Source organism: Sus scrofa, chromosome 10, assembly GCF_000003025.6.
Source record: "Sus scrofa isolate TJ Tabasco breed Duroc chromosome 10, Sscrofa11.1, whole genome shotgun sequence".
In the NCBI taxonomy this organism is placed as follows: Eukaryota; Metazoa; Chordata; class Mammalia; order Artiodactyla; family Suidae; genus Sus; species Sus scrofa.
Window position 1 is genome coordinate 60,371,617 of NC_010452.4, and position 16,920 is coordinate 60,388,536.

The 16,920-nt window shown below is 44.9% G+C and overlaps 1 protein-coding gene across 6 annotated transcripts in view; it reads left to right on the forward strand.

Moving 5' to 3' along the window:
• Positions 1 to 16,920, forward strand: part of USP6NL (USP6 N-terminal like) — a 204,895-nt gene that overhangs the window by 178,112 nt on the left and 9,863 nt on the right. For all 6 annotated transcript variants that reach the window (XM_021064996.1, XM_021064995.1, XM_021064997.1 and 3 more), the window contains 5 exons: positions 824 to 944; positions 4,192 to 4,286; positions 4,911 to 4,976; positions 5,070 to 5,169; positions 8,303 to 8,455. In XM_021064996.1, coding sequence (XP_020920655.1) covers positions 824 to 944; positions 4,192 to 4,286; positions 4,911 to 4,976; positions 5,070 to 5,169; positions 8,303 to 8,455 — 535 coding nt within the window. The remainder of the gene's footprint in view (positions 1 to 823; positions 945 to 4,191; positions 4,287 to 4,910; positions 4,977 to 5,069; positions 5,170 to 8,302; positions 8,456 to 16,920) is intronic.

A 16,920-nucleotide genomic window follows, 5' to 3' on the forward strand; every position in this document is an offset into this window, starting at 1 on the left:
CTTCCCTCTCTCTGCCACTCTGGGCCACGTGGTAACTGGTTCTCTCGGGAGCTGTTCGTTCCACTTCTTCTCTCTCCAGCATGCTCTTTTGGGCGCTTACCTGTTTTCCAAGGCTAATCTGGCACCCTTGGACTCGGCGTGACCGCCCTGTTCAGGACACCCCACCATCTGATTGCAGTCTCTGTGGCTTTATTCAGTTTTCCTAGAGAAAGTATCTGACCAGTGAGAGAGTGAAATAGTTGTGCAGCCCGCTCATGGGTCCCTGGGTCGGGTGTCCTTTCCTCCATCAGCTGAGGTTCACACGGCACAGACACAACTCCCCGAGGCCACGTCGTAAGCATGGATCCTGGGGGCAGTGGGCAGTACTCAGGGAAGGGGCTTAGGCTGGATGGGAACCCCAGAATGTGTCTACATAAGGGCCCGGAAGCCTAGAGAAAAGATAGCAGATTGGGGACTGTACCAGGGGAGAGATTTGCCAGCATCTGAGCAAAGAAGAGGAATTTGAGCTGAGACTCGCACATAAACAGTAAAGGAAACTGGCTCTTTGCAGAAGGGGTGATGCTGTTGAGCAGGGGTCAGGAAAACGCGTGTCGGTTCAGACGCGTCCTTACTGCTGCGTTGTCACCTTCATTCTCGAACACGGGGTGTATTCTTTGACGGTGTGTGGCTCAGTGGTGTTGAGATTGTAATCTTCCTCTGTAGACTTGGCCATTAAACAAGGTGTTTCGGCATTTCTGATTGTTTCATGTCAGTCTTTTCTATGTGCCTGTGCATGTAGTTTGATCTTAAACCCCCCGTTTCTCTGTTCTCATTCACTCCTTAGGAAGTTGGATACTGTCAGGGCATGAGCCAGATCACAGCTTTACTCCTCATGTATATGAATGAAGAAGATGCCTTCTGGGCCCTGGTCAAACTGTTCTCGGGCCCCAAACATGCCATGCATGGTAAGAAAGCCCCACAGGTGATCAGAAACAACAAACAAGGGAGGGAGAAAAAGGCAAATTCAGACAAAGTCCAACTTTGGAAGATGCTGTACAAAAAGTTAATGTCTGCCGGCTTGTTCTTCTAATTAGTGCTTGTTACTGATTTCTTTTTTTCGTTCTCCTTTATTGAACTTTTTAAAGTTTTTCTGTTCTTACTTATATTCCTTTGTGTTTACTACAGAGTATATACACTGCTGGCATTTTAAAATTCTTTCCTTGCCACAGTCAGAAGAAACTCATTTCGGTTTGGAAGAATTTAGGAAAAGCTGTATTACTGGGCTTTTGATCAAAACTTGTAGGCAGTCGTCCCTCAGTGTGCCGTTGACTGGCCCTGGCGACGAATCCATACGTCTTTGTCAAAGATAATAATTGAGGAGGGACACTTGGGTTTTTAAAGGAAAGGCACATAATCAGTAGTTTCAAGTGTGTGTTTTTAGTTTTCAGCCTTAAAACTGATTCCATTTTATAATAAGGCTGATAACATATTCTGGGTTCTTTAATATTTTAAAACTTGCATAATTTTTTGGTTTTCAAAACTGAAGACTGTTTCTAATAACCTTTTCTTTATATTTGCCAAGCATATGCAGTAAACTTGGAGAGTTTGAGTTGTAACTTCTCTTGGCAATAAATATGGCATTTGTCCGTATAATACAGAATCATTTTCCCAGTGCCACTGCACGTGGTAATACCAGACTGAAAGCAGTTTTAGCACTAGTCACTCTAAGAATGGGCTGTCTAAGTTCTATTTGTGAATGTTGAAGCTTTATGTGGTAGGGAACCTGCCACATGTTCAAGTGAGATTATAAATTTTCGAAAGTAGTCAAATTTGATTAAATCTCACGTTTGCCATGTGTCTCCAGCGGGGTTATTTGTGTGCGTGTGTGTTTGCATTTAGCTGTCCCCTCAGTGTTCCTTGTGAAATTTTTAAAAATAAATACTTCTACATGGTAACTATTTCTGGGAACTTTGCAGCCCATAAATAGACTCCTGTAGTAAGACACATTAGGAGTTCCCTGGTGGCTCTGTGGTTTAAGGGTCCAGTGTTGTCACTGCAGTGGCTTGGTTGCTGCTCTGGTGGTTGACCCCCGGCCAGGAACTTCCACGTGCCATGGGTGCGGCCAAAAATAAATAAATAAATCTGAGTCACAACAAGAGACATTATATTGAGCTGTCATCCAATAGATAGTATCATTTAAAAAGGCATCATGGAGTTCCGTCGTGGCGCAGTGGTTAACAAATCCGACTGGGAACCATGAGGTTGCGGGTTCGATCCCTGCCCTTGCTCAGTGGGTTAACGATCCGGCGTTGCCGTGAGCTGTGGTGTAGATCGCAGACGCGGCTCAGATCCCGCGTTGGTGTGGCTGTGGTGTAGGCCAGTGGCTACAGCTCTGATTCGACCCCTAGCCTGGGAACCTCCATATGCCGTGGGAGCGGCCCAAGAAATGGCAAAAAGACAAAAAAATAAATAATAAATAAAAGAAAATAAAAAGGCATCTTGAGAGACAATAATTCCTCCTTATCAGTCTTTATTTTACTTTACCATGAGCTGTCTTGAAGTACAATGGAGCGCTACCATTTAAGTAGTAGGTCATGATGTGCAATATTGGCCAATTTTAGAAGCGTCATTGCTTTAAACATACCTGATAGCTCGCTTGCAGCAGTTATTGTCACCAGTCTAGTCTATAAAGCAGTATTAATTTTACTATCTCAACATTTACAGAGCAGTGTAGGTCATTATTATGGGTAAGTTTCTACTTAGAGGTACTTGTTTCTAGGTCTGCCTATGAAATTTTATAACTAAAGCTGTCCCCGTTCTTCCATTTCCTGTGTGTAAGTGGCATCACTTGATATGGGTCGAGGAAAGCGAGGGCTGAAGAAAAGGAAATTTCAAGATCAAGTCTGGGATACCACTGAAAAGCGAAGCAGTGTTAGGTGTCTCAGCATCCTTGAGCTAGTTTGTTGTTGAAGGGATTGCCTTTGTCAAATCAGACTTTTCTCGTTCTTCCAACTCCCATTCCTATCAAATTGACCATGAAAGTGGCACAGAAGGAGAGATATATATTTTCTTATGAAATCATTTCACTGGAAAATATTACTAAGGAAGGAATTTTCTGTCTCTGGAAAATTTTACACACAGCTTAGAAAGCTGAGATTTGGTTAAGAAATACCCTTCTCTGAGATTTTACAGCAGCTTTCCCACCTGTGTGTTCCTTGGGTCCTTGGAGGGACCTGGTTTCACTTTTTGGAAACAGATATACTGTAGGGAAAAATGGACTCCAGGATCAAACCAGACCAAGAGATGAGGTAAACAAAGAAAAATCAGTTTCTTAGTCTATAAAGCAACTTAGAAACATTCAGAAACTCATACGCCTCATGAACGTGTGCAAGAAGAAGTATATAAAATACGTAATATTTCTCCTGGATTCTTTTAAAAGCGTAGGACATCTTTCAGAGTCACGTAGAGAACCCAGGTTGGAAAACACTAGCGTGAAGAAAACCAGAAGTTCATCGTGTAGCATATCTGAAAGGAAACCTATGAATAAAAATAGATGTAAAGTTCCATGAGCTGAAGATAAAAGTTAATAATAAACTTCCCATTTACAATGTGTTACTTCCTAGAAATCTTGTGGATTACATTGTATAATCACTTGGGATAAAATACATTAACATTGATCACACCGTGCCTGTTTGTTTTAGCTGATGGTAATGTCACTTCTGGAAAGGATTACAAAGTGCTCATAACTTAGGAGCACGGAACTAATGATGTTCTTAGAGGAAGCCTGGAAAAGTCATTCAATATTGTGACGCAGTTAATGGTAAAACGAAATGATAAGTAATCAGGATTAGAACCACTTACAAAAAATGTGTGCATATAAGATGTGACCCAGTAAGTACTTCAGGGGAACAGTTAATCTTCATAAATGGCCTCAGTTGCCTTTTTTTTTTCCCTTAACTTCCTAGTTTCCCTTCTAATCCAGAAAGCTTCTATCCTCTTTTATATTTTTACAAGGTTGTAGGAAGTCCTTAGCAAACACATTAACCAAAGCTCATACACAGTGGTTTCTTTGGTGGGGAAGAAAAATATCTGGGTAGCACTGGATTTGTTTTTGTCGTTGACAGTTAAAAAGTGAAAGAAATGTATTGCATTTTAAACTAGGATTTTTGTTGGTATTGTTTGTGAAGTATTGTTTTTCTGTTTGTATTCTAGGGTTTTTTGTCCATGGTTTTCCCAAACTCTTGAGGTTTCAAGAACATCATGAAAAAATACTGAATAAATTTTTGTCCAAGCTTAAGCAGCACTTGGTAGGTAGACGTGACATTGACTTACGCCCACTGCACAAGAATAAAGCCAGAAGACCTGAGAGCAGAGCCCTGGCCCAGTTACCTTATTGATTTGCAGGCTTGTCATTTCATTTACTGAGCAGTTACGATTCCCAGTTGTTTGAAGGACATTAGGTTGGTGACATTTAGTACTGATTAGCTATCACAGCCCTGACTCGTAGAATCAAACTTCTTTGAAGCTGATAGAGCGATGATATAGTTTTTAAGGGAGGTTTTTTAATTTGTACTAAAAGTATTGTAAGGATCATACAAACTAGTCTTGAGTGAACCATGTACATGCTCTCTGTAAACCAGAGTAATTTCGTAAAGCACAGCTACTTCCCTCTAGAACATATCGAAGAGAATCAAGGTGTTATTTTAAGGTCTTATCCTGTGAAGGACTTATTCTCAGGGCGATTTTCAGAAGTAAAATTGAGGGAGAGAAAGAGGGAGGAAAAAGTGGAAATAACTCCAGCAGGAAAAAAATGTGTAGTGAATGGTTTTGTGTAGCTGTGACAGCTCCCTCCAGCATCCTGCCTGTTAGTATTATATTGTCAGACTTTGTGTGCAGCAATTCAGAAATTGTTGAGTCTTTGTTTTTTTCAGGACTCTCAAGAAATCTACACAAGTTTTTACACAATGAAGTGGTTTTTTCAATGTTTCCTTGATCGTGTGAGTATTTATTGACAAAACCCAATCATAAAGTTACAAATGCCAGACAAGGGCCAGCCATTAATCCTCCTTCTGCCTTGTGTTTAATCGCAGACTCCCTTCACCCTCAACCTCAGGATATGGGACATCTACATCTTTGAAGGAGAGCGAGTCCTTCCTGCTATGTCTTACACAATCTTGAAATTACACAGAAGTAAGAACACGTTTCAGTATCAAGAGTTCACCAAAACCTAGCTTTGTTTTAACTCTGGATTTCTTATCCCAACTTCAAATTTGTTTTCTTTTAGTAATGAGTTCCAAAAATCCTTGAAATCTGTGAAGAGGTTATGTTCAGCTAGTAATCTGCCTTCCTTGGTTCTTTCCCCAACTGCGTTGCAAAGGCCCCTGACTCTTTGCTCTGTTGGTGTCATCATCTTCACACTTAAGTACAATGCAGTGTGTTGGTTCCGCTAATAACAGGATTTTTATTAAGTGTTTGTTTCCACAGGGGACCCCCTTATTTCCTTCTCACTGGTCTGAATCTCGGGTCTATAGGAGGAAAGACCGAGTGATGGGCGCTTCCATCCGAGGGCTGGAGGGATGCTATCGCTTCATCCTCCCCCAGGAAGGAAGCACCCAGCCCAGGCCGTGGCCCGGAGACGGGCAGCCTCCTGCTCATCTCCCTGTCTGGCTGCTCTGCGGCCTCTGGGCCACGTGCCGTCCATGGCCACGGTTGTCCAGCCGCAGCACGAGGCTTTAAAGCCTTCAAGGGCTCTGTGAAGTTGATGAGCTCTACTTACTTCAGAAATCAAGAGAGTTTGTCTTCGTGGGTGTGAAGAACCTTAAGTCTGAGGCGAGCCCAGTGGTCGCTGTGCAGGGAGGAGCCGTTGAGTGCTTCCCGTCTGGCCCAGGCCCCGTCGCTGTGTGGTACACGCGCCTCTCTCTGCTCCCTCGTGTTGCTCCTGAGCGATTCATCCGGTCATTTTCCCAGCTCAGGGATACGATCATTGAGTATCTAGGGGCAGGTTTTGTAGTTTTTCTCTCTGGTTGCTGGTGTTGCTCTAAGAACATGTTAAGTCGATTTGATAGGAGATTGTTTGGTGACTCCTTGAAAAGCAGGGACTTCAGGAGTGCCCGACTCTCCAGATTCTACATAGGAGTGAAAATTTTAAAATCAGGTACGTCTGTAGTATTTACTCTGAAAGAAGAGGATTCTGAAGTGTTGTGGTTCATCTTCCTCCCCCTGCAGCGGGCAAACCACGGCACCAAGATGAACCCGTTGGTGATGAGTTATCTCTCGAGACGGAGGGTCTGTCATTATAGCCGCAGGAAAGCCGTCAGCCAGTCCCCACCCCCAACCCACCCCTGCTGTACTTTTCTCTCTGGATTATGAACTGGTCCAGACATAGAACAAAAATATACTTTCCGTTAAGATACGTACTTATTGGGAGTTCCCGTTGTGGCACAGTGGAAACAAATCCAGCTAGTATCCATGAGGATGTGGGTTCAATCCCTGGCCTCACTCAGTGGGTTAAGGATCCGGCATTGACGTGAGCAGTGGTGCAGTTCGCAGACTGGCTTGGATCCTGCGTGGCTTTGGCTGTGGCTGTGGCCGGCAGCTGTAGCTCTGATTCATCCCCTAACTTGGGAACTTCCATGTTGCACAGGTGCAGCCCTAAAAAGCAAAAAAAAAAGATACGACTTACTAATGTTCGCTAAACAGTCAGAAGGTAGACGTATGATGTTATATTTCTCCATGGCCCTTTTCTCTTAAATTATGTTTTACTTATGACTCTTGATTGATTTTGACAAATAGAAAGTTTTCTATTTGTTTTTTTTTTTCGTTGTTGTTGCTGTTGTTTTGTTTTGCTCTTTAGGGCTGCGTGTGAGGTATATGGAAGTTCCCAGGCTCTAGGGGTCAAATCAGAGCTATAGCTTAACCCACTGGGTGAGGCCAGGGATTGAACCCGCGTCCTCACGGATACTAGTCAAACTCATTACCACTGAGCCACTATGGGAACTCCCTCTGTTTCTGTTTTTATTTTCTATTTCCATTTCTTCACCTTTGTAAATAAACTTTAAGCATAACAATTGCTTTATATCCTACCGTATCATTAGATTAAATTAGGTATGGAAAAACTTCATCTCCTGCTGGGTATTTTTTCTTCGTTAGCAAGAGAGAGCTTAAGGACTTAAGCAAAGTTCCTTCACCCTATAAAGCGTCAGAAACTGTGTCTAGACCAATAGTTAGTCAAAGCTCCTACTATTTTTCCTTGTTTTTTTTTCCCCCAATTGCCTTGCCAGTATTTAGAGACATTGTTACTTTAAAAAAAATGAAAAGTCACACAGTGATTTTAAACAGTGAAAAAATTAGAAGCAACCATGGGGAACTGTATCCAGTTTCTTGGGCGAGAACATGATGGAAGGCAGTCTGAGAAGAGAATGTGTGTATAACTATATGAGTGAGTCACAGCAGACACTGACACACCATTGTAAATCGCTGTACTTTAATACATTTTCTTTTAAAATTAGAAGCAACCTAAATGCCCAGTAGTGGAGACCAGTTCAGGAATAGCGGTACAAGCGGTGGACTCTCAGGTGGCTGTTAACAAGGACGGTGTAAAATCACTTGTGCTGAAGGGAAAAGCGTCAGTGACGTCTGTGGATGTTACTGAGCGGGGGAAAATGGGGTGATTAACATGGAAAATATCATTTATTTTTGTAAATTGATAAGCATACACACATCTGCTTGTAGGGCAGTGGCTAGTAGATCTTAACATATTCTTAGTTTCGGCTTTGTATCTGTAATTTGAATTTTTTCAGTAAAACTAATTTCCTAGGTAGAAATACAAATAAAATTAATAACCTGGAGTTTTGAGAGATTCTGATAGTGGTAATACAGACTTAGAAGTGGTTGTGCCCCGGCAGTCAGAGCTCCATATCCGGAAAACAAAGCACACGCGTCATCCTGGGTGGTCTGTGTCCGCTGCTCTGTCTAAGAAGCTCTTGCTCTGGGTTAATATTAACGCCTGAGGTCTCCTGCGGAACAGCGGTTTAAGGATCTGGCATTGTCACTGCAGCGGCTCGGGTCACTGCTGTGGGGGTTTGACCCCTGGCCCAGGAACTTCCAGCACTGAAGGTATTTAGCAGTATTCTCTTCTCACCTGCCTTTCACTGTGACTGCTTTAATACCAGAAAATACTTTTGTCCTACTGAGTTTTGGTGATATTCACAAGGCCATGTCTAAGTTCTGTGTTGTGCTCTTAAAAAAAAAAAAAAATCAGAATAGAATATGTCATCTTCTCAACCTAAAATAGCTGTTGTTTCTTTTTCTTATCCTTTCTTAGAACATCTTATGAAATTGTCAATGGAAGAACTTGTAGAATTTCTCCAGGAGACCTTGGCAAAGGATTTTTTCTTTGAAGATGACTTTGTGATAGAGCAACTTCAGATTTCTATGGCAGAACTCAAGCGGGCAAAATTAGACCTTCCGGAACCTGGTAAGAAAATGGTCAAACACCTTTTATATAACTTACAGTTCAGATTGGGAGACACGCGCAGCTAACACGGGCCCTTTCTGCTTGAAAACCTAAGCATCCTTGTGATGACATTGTGTAAATCAGGGTCTCATCTGCTGCTTATGGCTTTATTCTTATTTTAAGAAAATGCAGACATATTACTTAAAGCTACCTCTCCACATGGAATCCCTACTTAGATTTAGAAAGCTTGATACACCAGTAATGTCTCAACAGAAGTAACCATGGTGCGTTAAGCTGCTGTCGCAAGAAGCCCTTTTTACTTTTCATCATCTGACTTTTGAGAAACCATCCGCAAGTAGCAGAGCAAGTGGAAGTTCCATTTTACAGAAGCCGAGACTGATCGTGAGATGCCGACCCTAGGGGGCATTATCGCCAGGAGAGCCTGGGTGGCCTGATGGCTGGTGCAGGGCTCTCGCAGTACCGTGCAGGGTGGGAGATTAGTGTGGGGCAAGTGGGAGCGGGTGGGAGCCTCTCTCCTGACTGTACACACAGACAGGTGAGTTGTATGGTGTGTTAGTTGAAAAAAAAACATGTCCTACTTTGGAGTGTTTGAGTGGGTTTTCACTTTAATTTGTTTGCATATGGGAAACTGATGCCCTCACACGTGCATAACAGTTTCTGCATATGAGCAGGCGGATTGAAATACAGGAAACACAGAGTGCAGATTTTAAAAATTAAGTAATTTTACAGAGATCTGTCAAGTTTATGTGGTATTAAAATAGATGTATAACAGTAAATGCATGTAAATATCTCTTTTTCGCTTTCCTTATCTTTCAAGTTTAATCTACTAGAAAAAAAAGTCTGGCCTGTGAAGCCTAACTATAATAACTTTGGGGGGGGGAGATTTTTTAAAAAAAGATTATAGCTATAATTTAGAAAGTATAACATTTCTTTTGTGCCAACATTTTAAAACCCAGTGGACTTACTGTTTATTCTGGGAAGGAATAAGGATTTTGTCCCAGAAGAATCTTCCAGACAGTGGCCCCACTCTTTCTCACTGGAAACTGTTAGAAGAGTCGGAGTGCCTGTGTTCTGTTGTTGACATTTACCATAGGACGTGGCTCACAGCAAACTGCACTTTCCTGGGCTTGCAGGTCTCCAGTTGGGTGCAGAGAGCTCCCAACTTCTGAGGCCGTTGCCTTCGAGACTTGTAGTTGAGTGTGGTGTCCACCAGGTGGTGACAGAGACCTGAGTAAGATCAAAGATGGACAAGCCCCAAGGGATTTAAGAGGCACTTATTTTTTTAGGGATGCTTAAGAGTATTCTTTTTGTTGGCTTTTTATTTTTATTTTATTTTTTTGCATTTTAGGACTGCACTCCCTGCCTATGGAGGTTCCCAGGCTAGGGGTTGAATCAGAGCCGCAGCTACCGGCCTACACCACAGCCACACGACATGGGATTTGAGCCTCATCTGCGACCTACACCACAGCTCACAGCAATGCCCGATCCTCAACCCACTGAGCGAGGCCAGGGATCGAACCTGAGTCCTCATGGATACTAGTTGGGTTTGTTAACCTCTGAGCCATGACGAAAACTTCTGTTGGCTTTTATTTTTTTAGGGGGGAAAATGTTATTTAAGAAAAAATAGCTAATAAACATTTTTGCCTTTATTCTGAAATATATCAAATCACAGTTCCTCTTTTGAGCAGAGTAGTCTAATTGTTGGCGCTGGCATACAGAGATTATTGTGGTCGAGCCAGGTTAAGATAGAACATTAAAGTGCAACACTTTATAACTGAGATTGGTAAAAATGATTTTTAACCCAACTGGGATAGATAAAACTAGAGCGGAAGGGTAGACAAACAGGGCAACATGAGTTAGCGATCATGTCAGCGTGGGAGAAGACAGATAATGGCAGTACCGTGAGCCACGAAAAGGACGCAGAGAAAATTAGCACGTATTTCCTTGTGTGCTGGAAAGCAGGGGTCTATAAATAAAGCTTTATTGGAACGCAGCTTTGCCCATTCCCTTGCACTTGATCCATGGCTGCTTTTGTGACGGTGGCAGAATTAAGTAGTTTCAACAGAGGCTATGTGGCCTGTGAAAAGCCCAAACTATTTTTTAAAAGGCATTTTACAGAAATGTTTGACACACCCCCCCCCCGCCCGCTATAAAGCAGAGCATACTCATAGTCGCTGGCCCATAGCAAGTTGCTTAAGGTATGTTCATGAGTATTATCACGAAATTTATTCTAATTTTTTAATTAAAAAAAAAAAAACCACTCAGAGTTCCTGTCGTGGCTCAGTGGTAATGAATCCGACTAGTATTCATGAGGACGCAGACTCTATCCCTGGCCTCGCCCGGTGGGTTACAGGTACAGCGTTGCCGTGAGCTGTGCTGTAGGTCGCAGACACAGCTTGGAGCCTGCGTTGCTGAGGCTGTGGTGTAGGCTGGCAGCTGCAGCCCTGATTGCACCCCTAGTCTGGGAGCCTCCATATGCCAAGGGTGTGGCCCTAAAAAGACGAACAAACAACCAACCCACACACTAGTGAAAAATATCATTAATGTGGCATTTTCACAAAAGTATCCCTCATATCAGATGAGAATTACGCTGCTTTCCTCACTTCTTCATTTAAACTCCTGGTTTTCAGGGGAAGAAGGGAAGAACACAGTTTTAGGCAGGCAGCTGTAGTGGCCTGAGCAAAACCACACTGTGTCTGTTGCAAAGAAGTCCAGGATGAACGGGGATAATAAATATTAATACGTATTGTCTGTTTTGACATCAGTTATGCTTGAATCATTTAGTTACACTCAGCTGCTTGGGGTAAAAGGAAATACTTAAACCAAACAAAGGCCCGTGCAGCTGTTGGGGTGGGGCCTTTGAGTCGGCTAAGATGAATCTGAAGAGGCTAAGACGAATCTGAAGAGATGGCACGAGATGTTTAATGCTTCTTTGGATAGACCTTTGTGGAAAGAGGGGGGCTGATATTTATTCGCATGCGAAAATATGACCGATGCCGATAGCTGATGTCCTTTAGAGGCCTGCAGAGCTGGCTTCAGCTCAGCGAAGCTAGCACGAGTAATCTTTTTTCTTACGCGTGTAATTACTACGCACAGAGGTCAGATCACCCGCGCGGGCGCAGAGCCCTTGGTTGCAGTGGGGGCGCTGCCCACTCAGTCTGGTGAACCAGGACCGCCTCCTGCTCACGGCCTCCAGGAAGGGCGCCAGGCCTCCAGGCCTTCCTTCCCACCCTGCCTCCCCTCTCATTTTCTCCCTCCCCTGCCTTCCCGGCTCTGCTCTCCCTCCTCCCCCTTCCCTCTCATCTGTCCCCTCTTTTCTGGTCCCTTCTTTCCACCCCTTCTCATTCCTCTTGAGAGACAGTCACAGTTGCCTTAAGGGCCCTTAGAAATGCAAACAGCAAGTGTGCATTAACCGCTGCAGAATTGCTGAGAAGTTCCACTGTTCAGAGGCGTTGGGTCAGGAATGACCTGTGCACAGCACAGTCCCAGTGCCATCGGCCAGCAGCTGCTTGGAGAAGATGGACATTGATGCGGGTTCCAGCCGTGCGTTAGCTCCACTTGGTGGACGTTAGCCTGCTCCCTGGTCTTGGGCCACCATGGACAGTAGGTATGAGCCGGTGACACTGTTTGAAGTGAAGCAGCTCCCAGCACTGCAGTTTGGCTCTGGCACCTGGCAGTCACTTACCCGCTCCGCGCAAGGCCTGCCAGCCTGACTTACACTGCTGTCCCTAAAACTGGAAGGGACTAGGCTTTTTCAGCACTTAAATTTTAGAAGGCTCTTTTTTATCTTCTTGCCTACTGCCTCTTTCAGACTACTTTGCTTTCTTCCATGCTTCGTGAAAATCTGTGTCGGGGCAAAGAGGCCGCATCCTCTCAGTGTCCCTATACCGCTCACGTGCTCACCGCGTGCTTCTCACAGACCCCCAGTTCCTCACGAGATACGGACACTTAGGGATTAGTTAGACACGGTGTCCTTTTGTCTACGCTGGGTTTGTTTTTTTTTTTTTTTTTCTGCAAACCTGCTACATCCAGTTTCATGGCTGTGTAGATCTTGGGTATTTATTACCATTATGTTTTATTTGAATGGTGTGTCACTGCTCTAATTCCTGTTAGCTGCATGTGAATGAGTGGGCATTTTGTCAAAACTTCGCCTGTAATTCTGCTACTATTTTACCTGCTATAGGAAGGCCTGCAGAATAAGTAGAAGTCAGAGTTCCTGTCATGGCTCAGTGGTTAACGAATCTGACTAGGAATCATGACGTTGCAGGTTCGATCCCTGCCCTCGCTCAGTAGGTTAAGGACCTGGCATTACCGTAAGCTGTGGTGTAGGTCGCAGATGCGGCTCAGCTCCCACGTTGCTGTGGCTGTGGCGTAGGCTGGCGGCTACAGCTCCGATTAGACCCCTAGCTGGGAAACCTCCATATGCCGTGGGTGTGGCCCTAGAAAAGGCAAAAAGACCAAAAAAACCCAAAAAATGAGTAGAAGTCACGTTAATAGGTTATCATCTATTGGGGAAAAGGGAAATGTTTTAGGAGTTACCGTGAAAGAACCTCACGGTTTCAGATGCTCCTTTCTGGATATTTGAGAACAGGCACCATTTTTCCCCCACTATGGATTTTGGCCCCTTGACCGTTCGGGAAGTGGAACATGCTAAGATTTTCTTTTAATTCTAATGTGATGTAGAGATGCATAGAATATTAATGTCTCTTCCTTAGAGAAATTTGTGTCCTGACCTGAATATAAAGTAGTGTTAGGTGTGAGGTGACCACTTTTCTTACCCTTTATGTTGAAAAGGAAGACTCCCTTCTGTGAATGATGCGCGCCTTTCCATTTTGTTTCAGGCTCACGTGAAACTACCGCCTCAGTCGGTTCCTTCCTCCCCAGCTTTCTCTCCTTCTCCGGAGAAATGCATCCTTCATTGTAAATGTGTAGCCTCTTAGTCTTTACTGATATGTGCCTTTTATTTACCAAAGCATTTCAGGATAAAAATGCTCAGACACGAGTACCGAGGAACAGGGTGTGATAGGGCATTATTCTCCCAAAGGTGGCCGGGTTTCTAGTCCTCCGCCACCACTGCAAGGTGTCTTTTACGCATCCCTCCACGTTGTACTGTTTCAGCCCCAACCGAGGGTATTGCTTAGACGCTGGGTTCCACATTTGCAAAGGTGCCCTTTCATCTTGAGCGTCACCAGTCAGTCACCACAGCTGCGTGTCTGTGTTTCCACAGGAGACCCCAGGGCTCTCTCGTTACCCGTGTGGGTCCATGTGCCAGTGACCACCTTCCACATTTATTGTGTTCAGTTGTCTTTTTGACATGGTTTTGTAGAATAAGTTTTAATTCCTATGGTTTGTTTATTACGTCATTGACATTGAAAATATCCTAGGACCATAAAAGCGAAGGATCATAAATAATGAAATATGTGACTTTTCATGAACAGATAAATCAGTCCGTAAAATTTGTGTTTAGTAAAGCAAATCAGTTTTGAGGCTTCGGAGGTAGACCCAAGGGTAGTATCTTAGTCAGTTTGGGCTTCTACAACAAAAGCATCCCAGACCGGGTGGCTGGAACCACAGAGATGGACTTTCTCACCATCCTGGAGGCTGGCAGTCCAAGATCGAGGTGTGGGCCGGGTTGGCTGCTTCTCTGCTCGTCCGTGGATGCCGTTGTCTTGCTCTGTCTTCACACGGTGTTCCCTGTGTGTGTGTCCACAGTGTGTCTTCTCCGAAGGTCTCCTGTCCTGGGGACTAGGCGCCCACTCCGGCGACCTCGTTTAACCCGAGTCACCGCTCTAAAGGCTTCTCACAGATGCAGGCACATTCTGGGGTTCGGAAGGTCAGGAATTCTGCGGGGACACAGTTCAGCCCCTAACAAGGCACAGACATTGCTGAAGAAGAGCAAAGACAAGCATTTATTCGCTGGCGTGGCAGCCCTGCTCTGGCACCCAGTCCGCCTCAGAGGACACAGAGCATGCAGCTCTGTCCGAGGCCTCCCCAGCACCAGCTCTGTCCGAGGCCTCCCCAGCACCTCGCTCGTGTTAATCAGGTGCCGGGCTCCTTCCTTCTGAAGTGTCACCTCTGCCTGGTGTGCTTGGGCGGGTGCAACGGAAGGAGGCGGCTTGTCCCACCTGGGGTTTGCTGCTCCCTGTCTGACCGCAGCCTCTTCAGCTGGGGAGCCTCCCCTCAGCCACCCTCGACCACAGCTCCGAGGGCCCGGGGGGAGGGAGGAAAACCCAGCAGGTCCCACCTCTCTGGGGCCGTCGTTACTCCCTCCGGAGGGAGGCTTGAGGGCAGTACGCCCGTCACCAGGTCTCCACCCTTTGACCTGACTACCTCCCAGGCCTTCCAGATGCCACTCCACTGGCAGTACATCTTAGTCTCCGCATGGATTTTAGGGACAGCAGGTAACTAACTAGTGAAAAACCTAATTTCACGTGACTTCAGTTTTCATGAGTTGTCATTTGATAGAGATTGAAGCTTTGAACACAGGTCCTGGGCCAAGAGAGACTTGCAGAGCTGCTGCAGGTAGTGCAGTTCTGGGGAACGCACGCAGCCTGCAGCCACCGTTCATTTTGAACTCTTCCCTTTTATTTTTTTAAACTCTGCTATGGAGAATTTAGAAACATTTAAAATGCCGCGTTGGCGGCCGTCTGCAGGCTGCAGGAGGCAAAGAGAGGCAGGCAGGTAGGCAGCCATGGCCCCATGAGACTCCGCAGCCAGTGCAGCTCTGTCCCCGGACAGCGCCCCCTCCAGGCACGAACTAACCACCCTGGGTGTCACTGTCTCCCTTTCTTTCAGTGGTTACCTTTCCCACCAGCCTACACTCACCAACCCAGGAAGGGTGTTTCGATGATTGGTTGATGTTATTATCTGATGGAATATCAACCAGCCAGTGAATCACCTGTTCCCATTACTGTGTTGTGTGCTTAGAAAGTTGTCAAGGTAGGAGCGAAAAGTCTTGACTTTGGTTTTTCTATTATGTAGTTCTTTACATCTTCCTGATAATTTGTGTTGATGGGGTTTTTTTGCATATGGGAAAGGGATTCATATATTTATCTGGGACTAAATGGCTGTTTGTAGAGCTGATAAAAACGTTTGGGGGACACTAGGTAGAATTTAATTTTTATTGTTCAGTTTTAACTCACTAGGCTGAATGTCTGCTTGTGCATATTCTGGACTAGTGCTGCATTTGCATCAGCTTTCTCACCTCCATTCCAGGTGTTGCACATGCTGCCTCACACGCTGCATTCACGAACCAGAAAAACAGCTTTTCTCCATGACAGGCATTTTCAAGTTCCGGTTATCACTTGAAATAATTTGTCCACATATTGTAAAGCGCCCTTATTATAGAGAGATTAGTTTTACCAGTGGTTAGTGACTAGCATATGTTAGTTCCTGTCTTTAAACCAGGAATCATCCTTTCCCCTGCTCATCCCTTGACTCCAATCTAACCTGTGATTCTGCCTTAAAATATGTCCAGCAAGCACCTTCTTCTCACAAGTTCCACCTCAGTGTCATGTAGAAGGGAAGAGGGAAGGCTCTGGGGTCAACACCGGGTTCGAATTCTGAACTCGCTGCTCACTAGCTGTGAGCCCTTGGGTAAGTTCATCTCTGCCTCAGTTTCCCCATCTGTAAAATGGGAATAGTGGTAGTAACTGTTGTTATGTGCCTATTGCTGTATGTAGGCCGTATGTCCCCTTGTTGAGCAGTGGCTGACACATGGTAGGTACTTACTGAGCATTAACTATTACTGATGTTATCATCATTAATTATTATGCAGTCTAAGTCCAACCCAGAGTTCAGAGTGAACTTTATACATGAGGTCGTGCTACTCTTCTGCTGCAAAGCTTCTGAGAGGTTTGCAGTTAACTCCAAAAACAAATCCAGAGCCCTTCAAGTCCCTGTGTGCCATAACGTTTCCAGTCCTTGGACCTCATCCCCTCATTCTCTGCCCATCTCCTGCTCTGGGCACGGAGCACTTGTTACTGGAACTTGGCCCTGCTTTGTGCTGCCTGACCCCAAGTCATTTGCGTCGCCTTCTCCTGGTGCCGTCTTCCTCTGCACAACCTGCAGAGCTCCATGAGGACAGGGCCCTCGCCTTGTTTCATCCTTGGCTGCCAGCACCTGGAGCAGAGCCTGGTACCTAGGTTGATAGGTACATGTTTGTTGAACGGATGGATGAATGAAACGAACTGCAATTGCCAATCCTCATGCTCTGTATGCTTTTCAGTGTGTCAGGTAAAGACCTTGTGTAAACATCGTCAACCTTAAATTCAGGCAGAACCATCACAAGTGGCTCTGGAGTTTCGTAAACATGGCATAGCGGAAGAAGAGGCTAAAGTGGGAGTGAGACACTGGGTCCTGGTTCTCATTTAGTTTCTGCCACTAAAGATCACTTGGCTCCTCCAAGACTCTGCTTTCCCACCTCTAAGGACTGGGTCTCTCTGGACCTGAGGGTTCTGAGAAGC